Consider the following 18,562-nt stretch of genomic DNA (forward strand, 5'->3'; position numbering starts at 1 on the left):
AGGATTTTTTTCTCACTCTCCCCCCCCCCCCATGCTTTTAAAACTGTCACCCAGTAAATACTGCTGGTATTTAGGAACACATTCATGTTGGGGGGGGGGAGCTTGCCATAAGCATCTGGCTTACCAATGGGAGAAAAGAACAGCGAGCTAGATGAGTCTTTGGCCTGTTCCATCGAGCTCCTTTTTATGTTCAAAGCCAATGGTCTCCAACTTGTGGGTTGAGAACCACTGGTGGGTCACACAGCCTGATGCAAAATAGGTTGCAACAGGAGCACTGCCACCATGCAAATATGCAGCTGGAGATTAAGAATTCGGTCCCCCAAAGCATGTTGGGGTTTAAAAGCGGGTCCTGGGTCTGAAAAGGTTAAAGATACCTGTTCAAAGTTCCAGATGATTTAGATCCTGGGATGCGACTGGGCAATACATTCAATCCATCACCACACGGCCAACATTCACGTCTAGTCGTTATCGCTGTACAGGTTTGCACTAACGGTATTTTATTGGAGTATTTCACATGCAAGAATGAAAGGAGAAAAAAAATGTACAGAGACCGACGGACAGACAAGAGTTAAGTGACAGCAGGTTAATTAATACATCCTGATGCAAAAACCGTGTAGCAGGTTTTCGCTCACACAAAGAACACCGTCACTAAAAAGGAAAGAGAGAGAGAAAGAGAGAGAGAAGCCAGGATAGTTTTAAAGGCATTTAAAGAATTAATTTTTACATAGCTGTCTTTACATTTTTAAAAAACAATTAATTCCCTTTCCCTGCCCACCAACCTTCTCCCCCAAACAAACAAAACAAACAAATATTTTCAGTAAATAAATATTATCCACTTTTAATCTGGACACGCCTAGAGCTTTTAAAAAAATATACAGATGGAGACACTATGACACAGGTTACGGTGGGGTGATGCTATTGCAACAGTTAGCAGACGTGGGGGGGGGGGGGAGCTCATTCTAATTTTCTCGGAGGGCAGAGGAACCCCACTGAATAAGGAAGTTCTGTAGAAGCATTTGCTTGCTATGGAGAAATAAGAGCAGGAAACAGAGTGTGGGGTTATATGAGGAACCAGGACCACAAAAGGCCAGGATTGGTGTTTTGTTTGTTTTAAAATCCAAATAGTTAGCAGGTTCCGTCACTGCATGCCTAAGATTCAAAAGGACTGTACAGAAGATTTGGACATTTCTAAACAAGCCACTTCCTGTGAGATTATAAAAGGGTGTTGTGGGATCACAAATTCAGGTGTGGTCCGTACTTCTGTAGGTATCAAAGCAGGGTGGAGGCCAAGTGTTCACGCCAGATGCTGCATAATTAAAAGGGCCCAATTCTCGACTGCTATCCTGCAGCTGCCATTCATCCAAGGCCACCCTGTGTTGATGCTTCTATGGCTGCAGCTATTAACTTTAAAGTCAGCATTTAACACCAGAGGGTTGAGCAAAGAATTGGGTCCATACTTCCTCCATACCTTCTGTGCTCTCCTGAAAGGTCATGAGACCATGTTAAGCTTGCTTTCCAGGCTAAGCCTGAAAAGACGGCTCAAATAAACACCCAAGTTCCTCACTTCTGTTTAAGAATCGGGAACCTGTGGCAACGTCAGGCGTTGCCGGGACTCCCAACAGCCTCAGCCAGTATGGCCAATGGTCAGGGATGATGGGAGTTGTGGTTTAGTGGCAAGCTCACCTATCCACGTGAGACATTTTAAACTGGATTGAGACCGCTTCAACCTACAAAAACCATCGTTTATGATCTGCACCCCCCCCTCCTGCAAAAAAAAGACCCCTGGGAACTGTTGCGTTGGGAGAGTGCCATGAATTGTGCTAAATGCATCTCACCTCTTTGCAGACAGGCATTTCCCAGAGATCATTTGGGTGGGAGACACAAAAACAGAGTCAAAGGTTTAAAGTTTGTGGGGTCAATAGGCCATCAACCAGGGGGATCCCATGCCCTGCACCAGTCCTTCTTATCCTGACAGTAAGTACCAGTAGAATATGCTTTCGCCTCTCTTTGATCCTCACAGGGACTGAATCAGACTTTCCCCAGTTTTAGACGACAACTCCCATCAGCCCCAGCCGGTTGGAGGCAACGTAGTTTGAAACATCTGGAAGGTTCCAGGTTGGGAAATGAAGGTTCGATGCATGCTAGACTGCCAGAAGTGAGCGCTGAGGCAGCTCTGGCGTTCTTTTGTCTGTGCAGGGGGAAAGTGAAATGGAAAGGTTTAAAATACCCCCATATCCTGTGTTGGGGACACTTTCTTCACTGATCTGCCAGCCACCACCCAGATGAAGGGCTGGCAGCGAACTAGAACCCCAGCAACCTTCTTTTACAAAGGAAAAAGTGCTTCCCCATCCCTGGACCCCTCTTGTTCCTCCTCTGCCTGTCCTCACAGGACAGGGATGGGGAGTGACCAGGAAAAGACCAGGCACAGCTTCTCCTGCTGTAACAGCAGTGTCAACGGGACGGGTATCTTCTTATCCAGATTACCAAGATGCAGCAGCTACAGAGAGCCATTGCGCTGTGGACAGCAGGCTTGAGGTCTGGGCCAACAGAAGCTGGTAGCAAATGCTCCAGAGAGGCAGGTCTCCGACTAGGGAATGGGAAAGAATGTGGTCTTCTTGCTATGGCTGGAAGCCTCCTTGCCCCCGTTTCATTCTTTCCCATTCTTCCTGGAAGCTGGAAGGTTTCACTGTCTTCCCCCAAAGGCTATGGCCCCATCCACACTATTAGTTTAAAACACAGCCATTCCACTTTAAACAGTCATGGCTTCCCCCCAAGAATCCTGGGAACTGAGGTTTGTTAAGGGTGCTGAGAGGTGTTATGAGACCCCTGATCCCCTCACAAAGCTGCAATTCCCAGTTTGGTTGAACAACCCTTCCTTCTTCCCAGGGAACTCTGGGAATCATAGCTCTGTAAAAATAGGGACCTCCTCTCAGCTCCCTGGACAAGCTACACTTCCCAGATTTTTTGAGGGAAGCCATGACTGTTTAAAGTGATATGATACGGCTTTAAATGTATAATGCAGATAGGGACAGAGAGACAGGTGCTGGAGGCCAGTCTTTGGAAACTTTGTGTGCTCCAGATGTTTTGGGCTAAAACTTCCATCAGACCCAGATGGGTGGTGGGAGTTGCAGTACAAAACATCTGGAAGGAACCAGGATGGCGACAACTGCACAGCTGTATGGCCAGGACAATGGCCAAATGGTCACTTTCCATTTCTAAGAAACTTCGTTATAATTTAAAGGTGCTTTCTCCTCCCCAGCACACACGTGGTTATTTAACAATTTCTTCATAGCCTAAGAATTCGTAACAGGTTTTGCTATTGCACCAGTCTTATACAGATTTGAATTCTACGCATAACACTTTAAAAGGGGGGGGGGGTTGGTGGTAGAGAAGGAACATGCTATGCACCTCCTCACACATGGAATATATTTTAAACGGAAACAATTCGTTTTCTTCGTTCTGACACCTCAGAACACAGAGGTGTTAATAAAGATGCTGTAGGAGATGTGTTTCTTTAAAAAAAAAAAAAGGAACAGGTGAAGGGAGGTAACAATTAAGGTCCCAATCCAGCAGGGATTTTTCTCGTACAAGTTCCCGCTCACTTCAGTGGAGATGATGCCAAGAAACTTCCTACAGGATCAGGCCAAAAATAAATATCCAAAGCCTAAATGAAGGGCCTCATTAGTGTTTGAGCAAGGATCCCAACAATAATTTAGTGTCATTTAGTGATTCCTAACACAGATAAGGGATTTATTTTTTTAATGGATAGTCCCACATTCTTGTGGATTATGCCACCTGGGGTCAAGAGCCTTCCCTCACTTTTGGCCTCTAATACAATAGACAGCCCCTTCTCTCTTCACCCCTATGAATACGGCAATGGTGAAGATGGTTGGAGAGCAAGGAAGTAAAACTGAGGGCAGAAAGGCCTGTGGAAATAAGGACAAAGGGATGAAATATATTTAAATTTCAACTTCCCAGTTTGGGCGTCACAAGGAAGCAATGGGAGGTTATTGGGATATGAGACGCTAGGGAAACTCCCAAAAAAGCTCTGGCAGGTGTTCGGTGAGTGCTGCAGACCAACCTGGTGCCCCTCCAGATGTTCTGGGAGCTGCAGTCCAAAACCTCTGGAAAGCACCAGGTTGTGGGAAGGCTGTGCTAGGACATAGCCAGAAACCTAAGTTTACTTGCTCCGAGGGCATCTAGCTACAGGCGAAAGAGCTGGGTCGTCGCGGGAACAACCGAGGGCTCTTGAGCCAAGGGACCTTCCTCCTGCAGCAGGAACTGCCCCTGTTAGGGAGCATCTAGGCAGGGTGGAAGCAAAAATGTCCGCATCTCTCTGACACTAATAAGTCATTTCATTTCTCACCAAGCCTAGACTGGATGAGATTCTTCTCCGCTTTGCGAAAACAGCCGGCAATGGCTGCCTGCTTTTCTTCTCCTTGCAACAAATCCACCTCTAAAGGGATCTCGACGCTGCTGGAACAGGGATGGGGAACCTGTGTCCTTCAAGCTGTTGCTGGGAATCCAACTGCCGTAAGCCCCAGCCCTCACACTCAATGATCAGGGATAATGGGAGCTCCAGTTCAGTCACATCTGGAGGGTCACAGGTTCCCCAGTGCTGAGCTACTACAAAGCAATGGAATGGACACAACTGGTTTCTACTCTACGTGCTAGAGACAGAGCCCTGTGCTAGAGACCTGGTCCTCCTACTTAAAAGTAGCCAGGAAGCCAGATCACAGCGTTGGAAGGTCAACATGCAACACACACACACACACACACACACACACACGCACAAAGGTTACCCAAACATTCTTGCTTAGGAGTAGTGCCACAATATCCACACAAGCAGGTGGAGAAACCACCATCCAACCGGACTAGACATGGGGCCAGACAACTTATCGAACAGCCACGTCCAAAACAGGGCTTCCGGTTGCATGAGCTTTTAAAAGCATACATCTGCTGAGCGGACGGTGCAAGAGGTAGCAGAATGGGGCAGTATCATTTCAGACTGCGGCTGTTAGAGGGCCCTTTTTGAATACTACTCCTTGTAAACATTCATAGCAAATAGAGACCTAACACTGTAACAAGTAAAGATTCCAGCACGCTCCTTTGCCTGCTGCGCTGGCTTTTGATTTGTACGGAATATTTAAAACGCGGAAGTGGTGCAGCCCACTCAGCTACCATAGGTCTCTACCACATCACTCTGCTGCATGGGGGTGGACCAAGTCAAACATCAAGACTAGGACCTGGGATCAAAACAGCAGAACTAACTGCAAGGCAGGAGGTCAAACCATATATGACAGACAGTTCCACCACAAAGCAGAACTAAACTCCCATGGTTTGATTGAATCTTGCACAAATACGTGACATGTTCCTAGGGAGGGGGCAGTTGCTACTTTCCTCCTGGATAGACCCTACATTATACCCTTGGACAGGTTGAAACCACACACTAAATTGTCAGTGGATCGCGTGGGGTGCTCCCATCTCAGAGCACCTCTCTCTGCCAGGCAAAACATCCATACAGGTTCATCACCCCAAGTTACCAGTCGTATGGAGGCCCAGGAAGTGGCAGTCGCACTGGACCAGCAAAGCAACAGCAAGCAAGATCAACTCCTATACTAAAAGGGTCACTTTTACCTTCTCTAACTCCACTTGGCAGGGGATTTGTTGGGAGGCCAGAGAAGCCAAAGACAAGTACCCTGTCGAGAATTTGGCACAGCCTGGAAATCCTGACAGCAACTTCAGGGGTGCTAGCAGAGGCAGAGGGGCACGCAGACAAGACAGGGAAAGCCATCACTTAGAACGCAGCAGCCGAGGTGCCAACAAGGGTCGTCATTCCAGACTATGCACCACACGGTCTCTTGCTACTCATTGAAGCTTCTCCATTCAAAATTTAAAGTGCACCTTCCTTGCAATGCGCACAGCAGCCCAGCTGTGGCCGGATCGTACTCCCAGGATTCTCAGTGACACCTCTGCTTTCTGAAGCTCTGTGGCAAGGACAGAGGATCTATTCTAAACCCGTCTCCACGTCCGTGCGTGTGTGCGTCTCACATACACCCATGCAAAGCAGGCCTTTGGTATGTGTGTGCCAGGAGTCCACCTGGCAAACACAGACACTACTTTAAAGACTGCCCATTTTGGGGGGGGGGGGGGGAGCTTCTTCTTCCTTGTAGAGACAGTGTACCCACTAAGAAACACGGCCTACCTATCAGAGCCAGGTCACAATCCTCACTGCAGTTGACCACATTAGGGCAGAAAGCCAAACAAACATCCCACAAAAAAGATCCACAACCTAGCTGGGGAGGGGGAACAGGCAACGCATGGCACCAAATTCTGGGCCTGGAGCAAGACAATAAATTGATTTTGTGTTCAACCTATGGGAAGGCTACGCCGGTTCTTGAGAAACAGGCACCTAAACACACTTATCCACTATCAGAGATGCACCAAGGATGTTGCACTTTGGACTGGCTTGTGGGAGAAAGGAGGTTTTGGCTTAAATCAAAGACAAGACTGCCCTCTGCACAACTCTGTTCTGGGTCTGCCAGGAATGCGGGGAGGTGAGATGAGAAAGAATTCATGCATTATTATTATTATTAAAAAAGAGAGAGGGTCTTGGTATTGACCTGGGTGGGTGGGTGGGTGGGTGCGAGAGAGAAGGAGCTTAGCGAGTGGCCAAGGACAGCCACAGAAGTGACAAGGCTGGATGTAAATACTCTGTGAAATGTTAGCTTATTCGGGCTGGATCGCTTCCAAGAGGTACGAGAGGCCATCTATGGAACCCAGGAGGGGCAAAGGGAGCTCGTCGCTAGCTGGAGAGCACGAGGAGGCCGCTGGACTGCGCGGTTGCCTTCCTCCACACACGCACACGAGGAAGAAGAGCCGAGGAAGGAGCGTCACAGGGCAAAGAGGGCGTCTTCCGAGCGCTCCGGCTTCTTTTTACTTGGGGGGTTTGCCGTCGTCGGTGGCGTGGGCTCCTCCTGAGGTGGCGAGGGCAGGTTGGGGATCCTTTCAGCAGCTTTGGCGCGCTCCTCTAGGAATTTGTCAAACTCTGCAGGATTTTTAAACATAATAAAGAGTTTATGTTGCGATTTAGGGCTAAAGGAACTTTGCCGCAAGCTATGGCACGAGGATGCCTGCGGGGGCTATGCAGCTCTGCAAAACTGCCCCCCCCCCTTGCAAAAGGGCCTCTTGCGGCAGATGCCCTAAAGCAGAAATGGAGAACCTCAGGCCTTGGGGGGCCAAAGGCTCTCTATCGGGCCCTCAGGACTCTCCCTGACCTCCCAAGCCTCAGCCATGTTTCCTTGAATTCTGATTATGCTTCCTGCTTGCCTGAATGGAGGACAGAAAGGGGTGTGCATGTATGCATGAAATGAATCTACTGGGAAAAGGTCACTTTCACATTCTTTGCTCTACCCACTTTTACCTCTGCCCATGCCCACCACTGCTGTCACCCAGAAGGGCATGTGGCCCTCAGGCTGCCCCAAAACATCCCTGGCCAACCTGGTGCTCTCCAGATGTTCTGCACTACAGCTTCCATCAGTCCCAGCCAGCACAGCATGATGGGAGTGTTAAAACTCCGAAGCCTGTGAACACTTTCTGAAGTCCTTTTGCATGCTACTAGGACCAGTCTCTTCAACTCTGAACTTCTTCAATGATGCACAACTTAGCAGAGTAGGGCAGCTTTTCCTAGGCAACGATCGAGATTGCTCAGTCAAGATGACGATCAGCAACAAAGCTGATGACTTGTAACTTGATTTTGTAGTTTAATATATACGGCAGCAAGTCACAAGCTATATACAAGTTACTATATACAGACACGAACGTCATCACTCTCCAAGCACTCCAGAATACTCCTAACTAGCCAAACAATGTCATAGGTCATGCTGCCTATATGAGAGACCTCAGCCAATCACCGAGCTATTACTCCAGGCAAATTTCTCCTGTGCTGTCTCCCTAGCCTGTAGTCAAAACACTAATTGCTCACTTGCCAAGCTGCACGTGGACTATGAACTCCAACAGGGAGTTGCTAGTCCAAAATACCTGGAGGGCACCAGGGTAGCCAGGGATACCTAAAAAAAGGTGGGGTGTGATCCACTGTTCCCTTGTCAGAAATCAGAGCCCATTGGCTCTCTGCAATAAGGGCTTGATTGAACTCCAAGGGATGATTGCCCTGATAATGGCTTCTAAGAAAGACCACTTGTGCACACAAACCAACACAAAACAGTATGGTGTTATCCATCCTGGTCTGTGTGTTCTCTGCCTCAAATAAAATTCTGCCCCCAACTTATTGGCATCAAGCTGTCTCGAGAGACAATGAAGTGCACCTCTGGGGGTGAAGTCAAACTGCAGAAGAATCACAGCGCCTGCTGTGGCTGCAGAGACCAGTAACTCATATCTGCTGACTCCTACACTGTTTTTGCTGCATCAGCAGCACCAAAGTGACCTCTCCAGGGCGAAAGGTCCTGGGTTGCTGATGTGGTCCTCTTGGCCTTGCTGATGTGGTCCAAAGGAAAGCAGAGCAGTACATCTGGCTCCGCACTGGCTGCAGGAGTTAACGGAAGAAGGCATACGAGATGCCATTCAACTGCCTTAGGCACTCCACTCCCTAATTGTGTAGGGTTTACTCCTTAGCCTTTTCTTCTCTCGAAGATATCTTCCAAGGCAGTAGGCATGGATTTTTTTTCTTGGGGTTTCTCACGAATGAGTATAGCCGCAAAGCAGCGGAGGCATAGGATCATAGTTTTCCTTCTCCTAGACAGGCTTCCTTCCCAGGCTGACGAGCCCCATCTGCCCCCAAAGCTGAATACTGCAGAAAGTATTAAATGTCTCCCATTTTGCATAACTTTTAGGGAGCGGCAAGGAAATATGCAGGGCACTACAGGCCCTCCCTCCTGCCGACGCCAGGTATCTCACATGGCCACGTTTTTTGGAGAACAGGAAGCTGCTCGCTCTCTGCACTTTTCAGAAACCATTTAAGACACATTTGTCCCGACAAGTTTTCCCAGCTGAATCAATCGACCTCTGCCATGGATGTCAACTTCATATTTGTTAAAAAAAACTTTTTTTGCTTATTTTTCATTCTGTTATACACTGTTTCTAAGAAAGTATTTGTTCTTTTAAAGACCATCCTGCCTGCCACATTCTGAACTTCTTTCCTGCGCTCCCAAGGTATCACAACACACAGAGTCCTGCAGGTGGCTTTGTGCCTTGCAAGAATTTTACTTGAGTTTGTGTGTGTGTTTTCCCCCTCCCACATGCTTGCTTGTTTACCTTCACTTGTCACTCCTTCTTCCAGTTCATCTCCTTTCTGCAGTTGGAATGAAAGTGGGGTTGGGGAAGAGAAAAGAAATATCAGCACATGCTCAGAAAGTCCCTGCGTAGTTCATACCTCTAAGGTGCTTCCAGCACTGGAACGGAGCAATCAAAATAACCAGGTGCACCATTAAAGTCAGTTGATGGCATGTACACAGCTAGTGTGATGTACACATCTTAAAACTAGACCAACCAATATTCCTTCTCTGAAAGGAACAAGTACAATTGTGCCACGGGCAGTGGCTGTCTCCACTATCTTGTCCTTTTCATCAGAGGAGAGGAGGAGGAGAACAGGCCTTTTCCAACTCAAGTCAGGGTCACATCAAAACAGGGACCCCAAATAACCATTTTTCTTACACCTCCACTAAAAAGGGGGCCATGGATGGACTACTACAGGAATGCAAGCAAGTTCTTCATCACACGGGCAAGCCAAGAAGTCGTTAAGAAACACTTGCTGGACAGGAGACTCCCCAACCCACCGCCACCCCAGCCCAAGGTCTGGAATAAAAATCAATTATAGGAAAAATGATTGGATGTAAAAAGTTGGAATAGAATCCACAGTGTGCCCCTGAGCAGTGGGTTGAAAGCCTTCATGCACAAAACGGCAAGCAGTTTCACAAGCAAAATTAAAGGCTGGAGCAGCCGTAGGTCTTCTGTCCTCTTTTGCATTTATCAGGCATGTGATCTGCAGGGAGAGCCCTCCTGATCATACCGTGGTCTACTAAGGTTTGGTTTTCCCATTTTCTGGAACTAGCTTCCTATGCAGATTAGGCAATCCTCAGTGATGGGATGCTTTTGCAGACAGCTGAAGACCTTGATGTTTGCCCTGTAATCTCCTGACTGCTGACACTGAGGATTTTGCTTTGTTTGTTGTTGTTTTATACAGCTACTGTGTTTGCTGTAATTATGTGTAATGACTATTTGGATGGCTCAATTGTTGTTATTTATTGATTTGTTTTCATGTAAAAATTGTGAACTGCTTTATAAACGAAAAGCAGTATAGAAGGGATTTAAAAAACAATTAAGTTCTTCTCATTTATTTTTAAACGCTGCGTCTTCATTTGCTGCATTCCGCCACCCCAAAGGAGACGGTTCCAGGAATTTGGGTGAGGGGGAAAGGGAGGTATCATAGGGTCCATCCACACCCCGGCTTAATGTGGCTTATGAATCCCTGGTTCCTCTTTTAATTTCCCCTTGTCCATGTGGTGTTCTCCCAACTACTGCTGTCCCAAACTTTCTCCTCCCTCAGCTTGGAGATTCCTGATGCTTTGAACATCCAAACAGACCTACATCTTGAGGGCTGGCTCAAGACATTTTGCTGCCTGAGCTGAGGGACAGGATGGTGCCCTCCCACAAGGAACATACAGAACCCACTTGGGCTGGCAGTTGAATCTTACTCCAGTGCTGATAAAAGTGTCTTCCATGGCACTTGAGGGCAGCAGGCTAGCCTAGAGGTGAACAGGGCAGCTGATGCAGCTGCCTCACTCTGCCTCACCGTAGGGCCGGCCCTGCATGATCATTTGGAGCGCAGTGGACCTACTGCCTGGTGGCGTCTCAGCAGCAGCCAGGGCAGTCCCACCTCCAGCTCCAGCATTTCGGCCCACATGCAAAAACTCGGGCGCACCTCCCTGCCTTTCTTTGGTCAGCTCGGGACTCTACATTCAGAGCAACCACTGCTAATAGTAACAATTCAATGGCAGAAAGCCTTAATAAAATATTACAAATAAATTAAAAACACACACATAGAAAGCCATTGCTTTGCCCTCTAGATGTTCTGGGTGACAACTCCCATCATCCCTGACTATTGGCTATGGTAGCTGGGGCTGAAGGTAGTTGTAGCCCAAAACATCTGGGAGGGACCATATTTTGCTCTGTTTATTTTTCAAAATCAGTCTCCATATGCAGATATAAAGATATATATATATACCACCCTCCAAACACACATTCGAATTAGAGAGCCATTCTATGAATTAAACAGGTGGGCAGGGGAGGTTAAGCAGATTCTGGGATATACTGTATTTTTTGCTCTATAAGACTCACTTTTTCCCTCCTAAAAAGTAAGGGGAAATGTGTGTGTGTCTTATGGAGCGAATGCAGGCTGTGAGGATATCCCAGAAGCCAGAACAGCAAGAGGGATCGCTGCTTTCGCTGCGCAGCGATCCCTCTTGCTGTTCCGGCTTCTGGGATCCAGAATATTTTTTTTCTTGTTTTCCTTCTCCAAAAACTAGGTGTGTCTTATGGTCTGATGCATCTTATAGAGCGAAAAATACGGGTACCACTTGAGAGAGGGGGATGCATGAGCGAGAGAGAGAGTTCTCATTAGGTAAACTAGTATGTCTGAAAGAGGGCTAAGTTAAAATCCCTCCCCTCCCTGCTGATGGGCTACTTACTTGCATAGCAGCAGGGAGGGAGGGAATGAATAAATACAGTGGTGCCCCGCAAGACGAATGCCTCGCAAGACGGAAAACCCGCTAGACGAAAGGGTTTTCCGTTTTGGAGGTGCTTCGCAAAACGAATTTCCTATGGGCTTGCTTCGCAAGACGAAAATGTCTTGCGAGTTCCTGCGGGGTTTCCCCCCCCCCTTTTCCCCAAGCCGCTAAGCCGCTTATCAGCTGATCCGCTAAGCCGCTTAACAGCTGATCGCTAAGCCGCTTATCAGCTGATCCGCTAAGCCGCTTAACAGCTGATCCGTTAAGCCACTAAGCCACTTATCAGCTGATCCGCTAAGCCCGCTAAGCCGCTAATAGCGCTAATCCGCTAAACCACTAATGGGCTTGCTTCGCAAGACGAAGAGACTCGCGGAACGGATTCTTTTCGTCTTGCGAGGCACCACTGTATGATCCCTGCACACACCTCTGACTTTCCTCCCCTACCTCAGCCTATGGCCTTGCGCTGCCTCTCCTGGAACTGGCCTATGCATGCAGCAGAATGGACTGCACAGCATGTCAGGCAAATAAACATGTTTTTACAGTTTTCAGCTGTAATACTATAAGGGAATATGAAAAATGGATTATTAATAGGTAAAAATTTAACGTTATAATATTTTAAGATTAAAGACTAGGATAAACAAAGAGGGTAAGGATTTGCTGAACCAACAAACTGAATTGGAATATAAAAAAAGGGAGGCGTGAGGAGGTCCGGGAAACAAGCTAATGAAAAATAAGTAATGGAAAGATTGAGTTGTTTTAAACCATTTTTATTTTGTACTTTTTTCTTTTTCTATTTTTATTTTGTAACATTTTGAAAATCTCAATAAATATCTTATTAAAAAAAACAAAACATGATTGCTGAATGCCCCTCAAAGAGAAGCAAAACAAAACCTCAAGTAGAAACTAGCACACCACAGAGAAAGGCTGCAGCCTAGCCCTCTCCCTGTTGTGATAGGCTTGCTCCTTATAAGGTGGGTATTTTGGCTACTTTTGGGATCTTCCTTTTTCCCCCCCAGCACAGAGGAGGCTATTGATGCTCATGGCTCTTCACCTTTAGAGATACAGTCCCTTCTACCGTTTCATTCATGGGGATGGTCTGGTCTACTTACATTGCAGAATAAAGTGGAAATAAGATTCTAGTATATCTGAAGGAGTGTTTCTACCCCCATCGTTCTGCCCGGACACTGAGGTCCAGCTCCAAGGGCCTTCTGGTGGTTCCCTCACTGTGAGAAGCCAAGTTACAGGGAACCAGGCAGAGGGCCTTCTCGGTAGTGGCACCCGCCCTGTGGAACGCCCTCCCACCAGATGTCAAAGAGAAGAACAACTACCAGACTTTTAAAAGACATCTGAAGGCAGCCCTGTTTAGGGAAGCTTTTAATGTCTGTTGCATTACTGTATTTTAATGTTTTGTTGGAAGCTGCCCAGAGTAAATGGGGAGGCCCAGCCAGATGGGTGGGTTATAAATTATTATTATTATTATTATTATTATTATTATTATTATTATAGTAGGAGGGAGTGTTCATGTGTAAATATGCACCTGCAGTTCCCTGCAGGATTGGGAACAAAACGTCACAAGCTGGAGCGCTCTTGTTCAGAATGCAAGCCAGCCAGCCAGTCGTGCCCTTTTCCAGAACACTCCATTCCATGTCCTCCCCCTCTGCCTGCTTTCCCCTTCGCCTCCCCATCAGCAGCCAGCCATCATTCCTGTGTTCTATCCAAATACTTAGCATAAACCCATGGAAATTAATGAACCTGTTAGTAGAGTCCATTATTTTCAGTGGGTCTACTCTGAGTAGCAATGGATATAACCCTTAGACTTCATGGGTCTGCTTGCATCCTGCCTCCTTAGGTATTTCCTCTTGATTCTCTCCCCACCCCCAGCCCATATTTCTACTAATCTTTAGGTTGCCCAAGCTTGCTAACGCCTCCATCTTGCATGTGGATGAAGCCTGGAGGAGGGAAACTTGAAGAACTCTCTCTCTCTCTATCTCTCTCTCTCTCTCTCTCTCTCTCTCTCTCTCTCTCTCTCTCTCTGTGTGTGTGTGTGTGTGTATGTAAAGAATGCTATGTTCTAGGTAGAAAAACAACACACCAGGAACTGGGCTGGCTGAGCTACAACTGTGTGTGAGAGAGAGATACACAAATGTTTGAGAGAAGCATTCAACAGTGGCATTCCCTCACAATCTGAGGGCGTGTCCATACCTGGCTTAATGTGGACTGTGAACTGCTAATTTAATTCCTCCTCTTCCATTCTCCTCCAACTACTGCTGTCCCACCCACAGTTTCTCCTCCCTAAATCTCAAGATTCCCTATGCTATGAAAATACAAATTGGGAGAGCTACATGAATTTAAGGAGAAGTGTGGGGCAGCGGCAGTTGGAGGAGAATGCCTGCACAGACGAGGAGGAATTAAAGGAGGCACCGGGGTTCACAAGCCACATGAAGCTGAGGTGTGGATGGCATACCCTCCAATATTTCTCCCTTGAAAACAGGGACATCCTATTCCATAATAATAATAAGAATTTTATTATTTATACCCCCTCCAAACACACAATCTGACAGGGTTGCCCCAGCCACTCTAGGTGGCTTCTAAAACATAAAAACATAATAAAACATGAAAGAGCCAGTGTAGTGTAGTGGTTAAGAGTGGTAGACTCGTAATCTGGTGAATTGGGTTCGCGTCTCCGCTCCTCCACATGCAGCTGCTAGGTGACCTTGGGCTAGTCACACTTCTCTGAAGTCTCTCAGCCCCACTCACCTCACAGAGTGTTTGTTGTGGGGGAGGAAGGGAAAGGAGAATGTTAGCCGCATTGAGACTCCTTCGGGTAGTGATAAAGCGGGATATCAAATCCAAACTCTTCTTCTTCTCTTGAAACATTTTTTAAAAAAATCCTATACAGGGCTGCCTTCAGATATCTTTCTAAAGGTTGCATAGTTACTTATCTCCTTGGCTCGGGGGGTCACATAATTACATGCTCTCCAACATTTATTTGATGAAAATAGGGATGTCCTAAGGAAAAGCGGGACATTCCGGGATCAAATCAGAAACCGGGTCGGCTTCTGTAAACCGGGGACTGTCCCTGGAAAATAGGGGCGCTTGGATGGGCCATGGAATAAAATCCCTCAGCGCCAATACGACCACAGCTGCTCACAGACAGCGTTGCTTTTTTCCACTGAGAGGAGTGATGTGCGCAGCCTCTTATGCAGAAACATATCAAAGGAAATAAAAAAAAGTAGCAAAACAAAAGAAGAGAGTCTTACCACGTCGGTACTGAGCCATTCCTCAATGTCATCCATGACAGAGGACTGTGTGACGGGAATCTAGGGAGTGCAGCAAAGAGATAGAGCGAGGCAGGCAAAAAATAAAACAAGGACACAACACATCCACAATCATGGCCACAGAATGAGAGGGAAAGAGGAAAGGGAAAAAAAGAGGGTTGGGGGTTGGAGAAAAAAAACATACGCTGTGTGAGATGTATCACCGCTGTGAAGAATTGCAATACAACAACAACAACAACAACAACACCACAAATAAAGCAACGAGCGAAGCAAGAAAACATCTCGGCAAACAAAAAAGGTTGCGTTGAGTGAAATGGCCGGGGTCTGGCTGTGTATCTGAGGGGAAGGGCCAGCATGGCTCTGAGTTTGAAGGACCTGGTTCTCTTAAGGCTGGAATATTAGATACGGCTGGATAGGAGGTGAAATCCAAAACATGAAAGAAAGAGGTATCCGTGACATGCCCAATTGCTCACCGCAAGGGATCAAGAAATGGAGACGGGAGAAATGAGTTGCACCAATGACAGAGGGAGCCTGATTTGCAGGTGCAAGGCTTGGGTCTGGTTCAGAAGCAACATGAAAACGTGGCTTAGCATTACGGGGATGAGGTTTGCACACTCCTTCCTCCGTGCATGGAAGGAGGCGGCCGGCAATTTCTTCTGCAGAACTAAGCCTCCGCTCGTTGCTGAGAATTTGCCTTGCGTGCAGAAGGTTGCAGGTTCAGTTCCCAGCATTTCCAGGTAGGGCTAGGAAAGACTCCTGCCTGAAGCCCCAGAGAGCTTCTGCCGGTTACAGGTGGGCTAGTATCTTGATAGAAATGTGTTTTGTTCAAAAGGCTGGGATAAGAGGGGAAATGGCAAATTTGCAGGTCTTCCAAAATTTCCAAATCGGGGATAGTAATGGACAGATCTTTTTAGAAACGAATGCCTGGGGCTTCATTGGCAAGATGGTCCATCTGAGGAAGGGGCATAGGGTGGAGGAGAGAAGAGACAAGAATAGCAATAGCACTCTCGCCCCCCCCCCCTCAGCTTTTGAAATGCATTAGGTCCAATATTCAAGCCTTATAGAGACAGGCATTACTGGAATCTCTTATGAATCCCAGTGGGGGAATAGGAGAAGCAGGCGTGAGGTGAGGAGCTAAAATAGATGGAGGAATCCACCAAAATTTCTTAGCTCAGCTGAGCCTTTACTTAACACTGTCCCTTAGTTGGATTTTTTTATATTTAATGCTACTAAACTTAACTATGGGTCCAAGTGTTTTTGTGGTATTCATATTGCTGAAGTAGTATTTTTCTGCATAAGCAAAGGCTCCTAGTGCTATATTGCACTAGGATGGAAAACTAGAACCGAAAGCTATGGGCGTACCTCTGCTAGTCATTGTGTCCATGTTTGCAAATGTCCCAGAGGGATGATTCAGGCTGCAATCCCACACCAAATGACCGGGAAGTAAGCCCCATCGAATTCAATGAGGCTTACGTCTGAGTCAACATGGGTAGGACTGCAGGCACCAGTGTCACACTTCCTGGTGCTATCCCTGACCTGCGTTGGAGGAGAGCGCACTGCCATTTTCGCACTGGGGCTGCCATTAGACATTGGGCGGCTAGGATTTTTTCCAGCTCTGATTTGGAGAGGAATAAACCACTTAGAAACCAGTTTGGCATATAAGCTGCCGAATAATAATGCTAATAATATGTGAATTGAGTAAATCCATAGAGGACAATAACAGATTTTTAAAAAAAATATCCAAAGGGGTTCTTTTAGACAAGTGGACTTCCAACTTTGCACCTTTTCCATGGAAAAGGCTATAACTCTGTGGCTGAGAGCATAGGTTCAATCCTTGCATCTCCAGTAGGGCTGAGAATGCTCCCTGCTTGAGACCCTGAGAGCCACTGCCACTCACAGTAAACAATGCTGAGCTAGACTGGTGAAGTCCATGTTCTATGCAGACAAGAAACCTCCGCATTTCTCTCACAGAACTTCCGTGGGCTACAAACGAATGCCCTATGTTCCAGGGTGCATAGGCAGCTCAAACAGAACAGTGTCCAGGCCTCTGGAGTGTCCTGGTCACCCTGTAGGACCTCACAAGTATTCACCAAAATCTACTCAAATCTTTTTTGTGGGTGAACATTGCAGGGAAAATGGGAAAAGCTGGTCTTTAGGAATAATGGGGATCCCCAAAAAACCTCACAGCTTTGAAAACAGCTGCTTGAGATCACTAGAGTCAGACTGGATAAGCTGTCAGCTTTAACATGGACCCAATGAAGAATAAGTTTTGAAACCCCAGAGGAGATGATGGGTAACTCCCAAACATATAAGGGCCAAAGGTTTCCTGCGTTTCCACTGCTGATTAGCCATCCTCTTCACTGTAACACTTGAAAGGCACTTTAGTTTCAAAATATGCAGTAGCCGAGCATGTGATGTTTCATCATGCAACCCAACACTTCTCTTTAAGAGAACCATGAAACAAGGCTCTGTGAATTCCACCACTCAGGAGTAGAACCGTGGCCATTTAAAAAGTAAAGCATGCAAGCTTCTAGTCCTTGAGAATAAAGAGAAGATACCATAGAGCCCAGGCCTCTCTGGTGAAATTTCCTGGGCTTGGGAGTGGAGATGTGCTCTGCCAGGTGGAACTTGCTTCTGTAAGATGTGGCAAGGGCTGCTAACTTAAGATGGCTTTGGAAAAGGAGGACAGGGCTATGGCTATGGTTTACCTCAACTGTCAGAGGTAGGATGCCTCTGAAAACCATTTGCTAGGTAGGAATCACAAGTGGGGAGAGCGCTGATGTGCTCAGGTCCTGCTGATGTGCTTGCCAGAGGCATCTGTAAGAGCAGGATGCAGGACTAGACGGGTTATTGGTGTGATCCAGGAGTGTGATCCAGCTGCTAGTGTGACTAGCAGCAGCAGCTGCAGAACTACATGAAATATGGCAAGTACCCAAAATTAATTTTGTCTGTTTGCACAATTCATCCAGGTTGCAGGTTCCAGCTTTTCCTGATGCACTTCAAAAGCAGCATCTTCATTTGGCTCCGACAACTGGCATGACCTGAAGAGGGAAGTTCTAGAAAGCATTGCACTGATATGCTGATATTGACCTACATTGGGCCAGCAAGCAACAGCTCATAAGACAGTGCCAGCCTCACCTTAAGGCTGTGCAAAAAGTAATCAAGTGGGAGTAAGTAGGAGAAAAAGAGATTGCAAGCCCAGGTTCTACCAGCTTGCGCAATATAAATAACATGCATACATAGCATACTGATTTGGTTACAAGCCTGACACTCTCCTCATCCTTCCAACAGGTTGTACCATTCCCTCTAAAGTTTTTAAAAACATTCATTCACTGTCATTTTAATCGACAGCTACTTTAAAGGAATTCCAAACCTGGCCCAGATATAGGGAGGTGGGTATGAGACACCACGAGTGCCAGCTACTCAGTGCTGTGCAGAGTTGGCTTGCATTGCAAACTCAAAGGACTGGCATTTCTCCAAGCTCAACCCTGGAAAGGGAACAATTTGTCTCGAACGAAATGTGGCAAGGGCACTCCCACCACT

The 18,562-nt window shown here is 46.9% G+C and overlaps 1 protein-coding gene across 3 annotated transcripts in view; it reads right to left on the minus strand.

The window, feature by feature from the left end:
• Positions 1-480: 480 nt before the first annotated feature.
• The window catches only part of TOM1L2 (target of myb1 like 2 membrane trafficking protein), a 54,387-nt gene continuing 36,305 nt past the window's right edge, over positions 481-18,562 (minus strand). For 2 of the 3 annotated variants that reach the window (XM_080981093.1, XM_080981092.1), the window contains 3 exons: positions 15,002-15,061; positions 9,271-9,307; positions 481-7,048 (listed from right to left, as the gene is read on the minus strand). In XM_080981093.1, the coding sequence (XP_080837219.1) occupies positions 6,894-7,048; positions 9,271-9,307; positions 15,002-15,061 (252 nt within the window). In that variant the 3' untranslated portion in view covers positions 481-6,893. The remainder of the gene's footprint in view (positions 7,049-9,270; positions 9,308-15,001; positions 15,062-18,562) is intronic. The other variant, XM_080981094.1, reaches the window with a different exon arrangement.

The sequence above is a fragment of the Podarcis pityusensis genome, assembly GCF_964106645.2.
Source record: "Podarcis pityusensis genome assembly, chromosome: 14".
NCBI classification, from domain to species: domain Eukaryota; kingdom Metazoa; phylum Chordata; class Lepidosauria; order Squamata; family Lacertidae; genus Podarcis; species Podarcis pityusensis.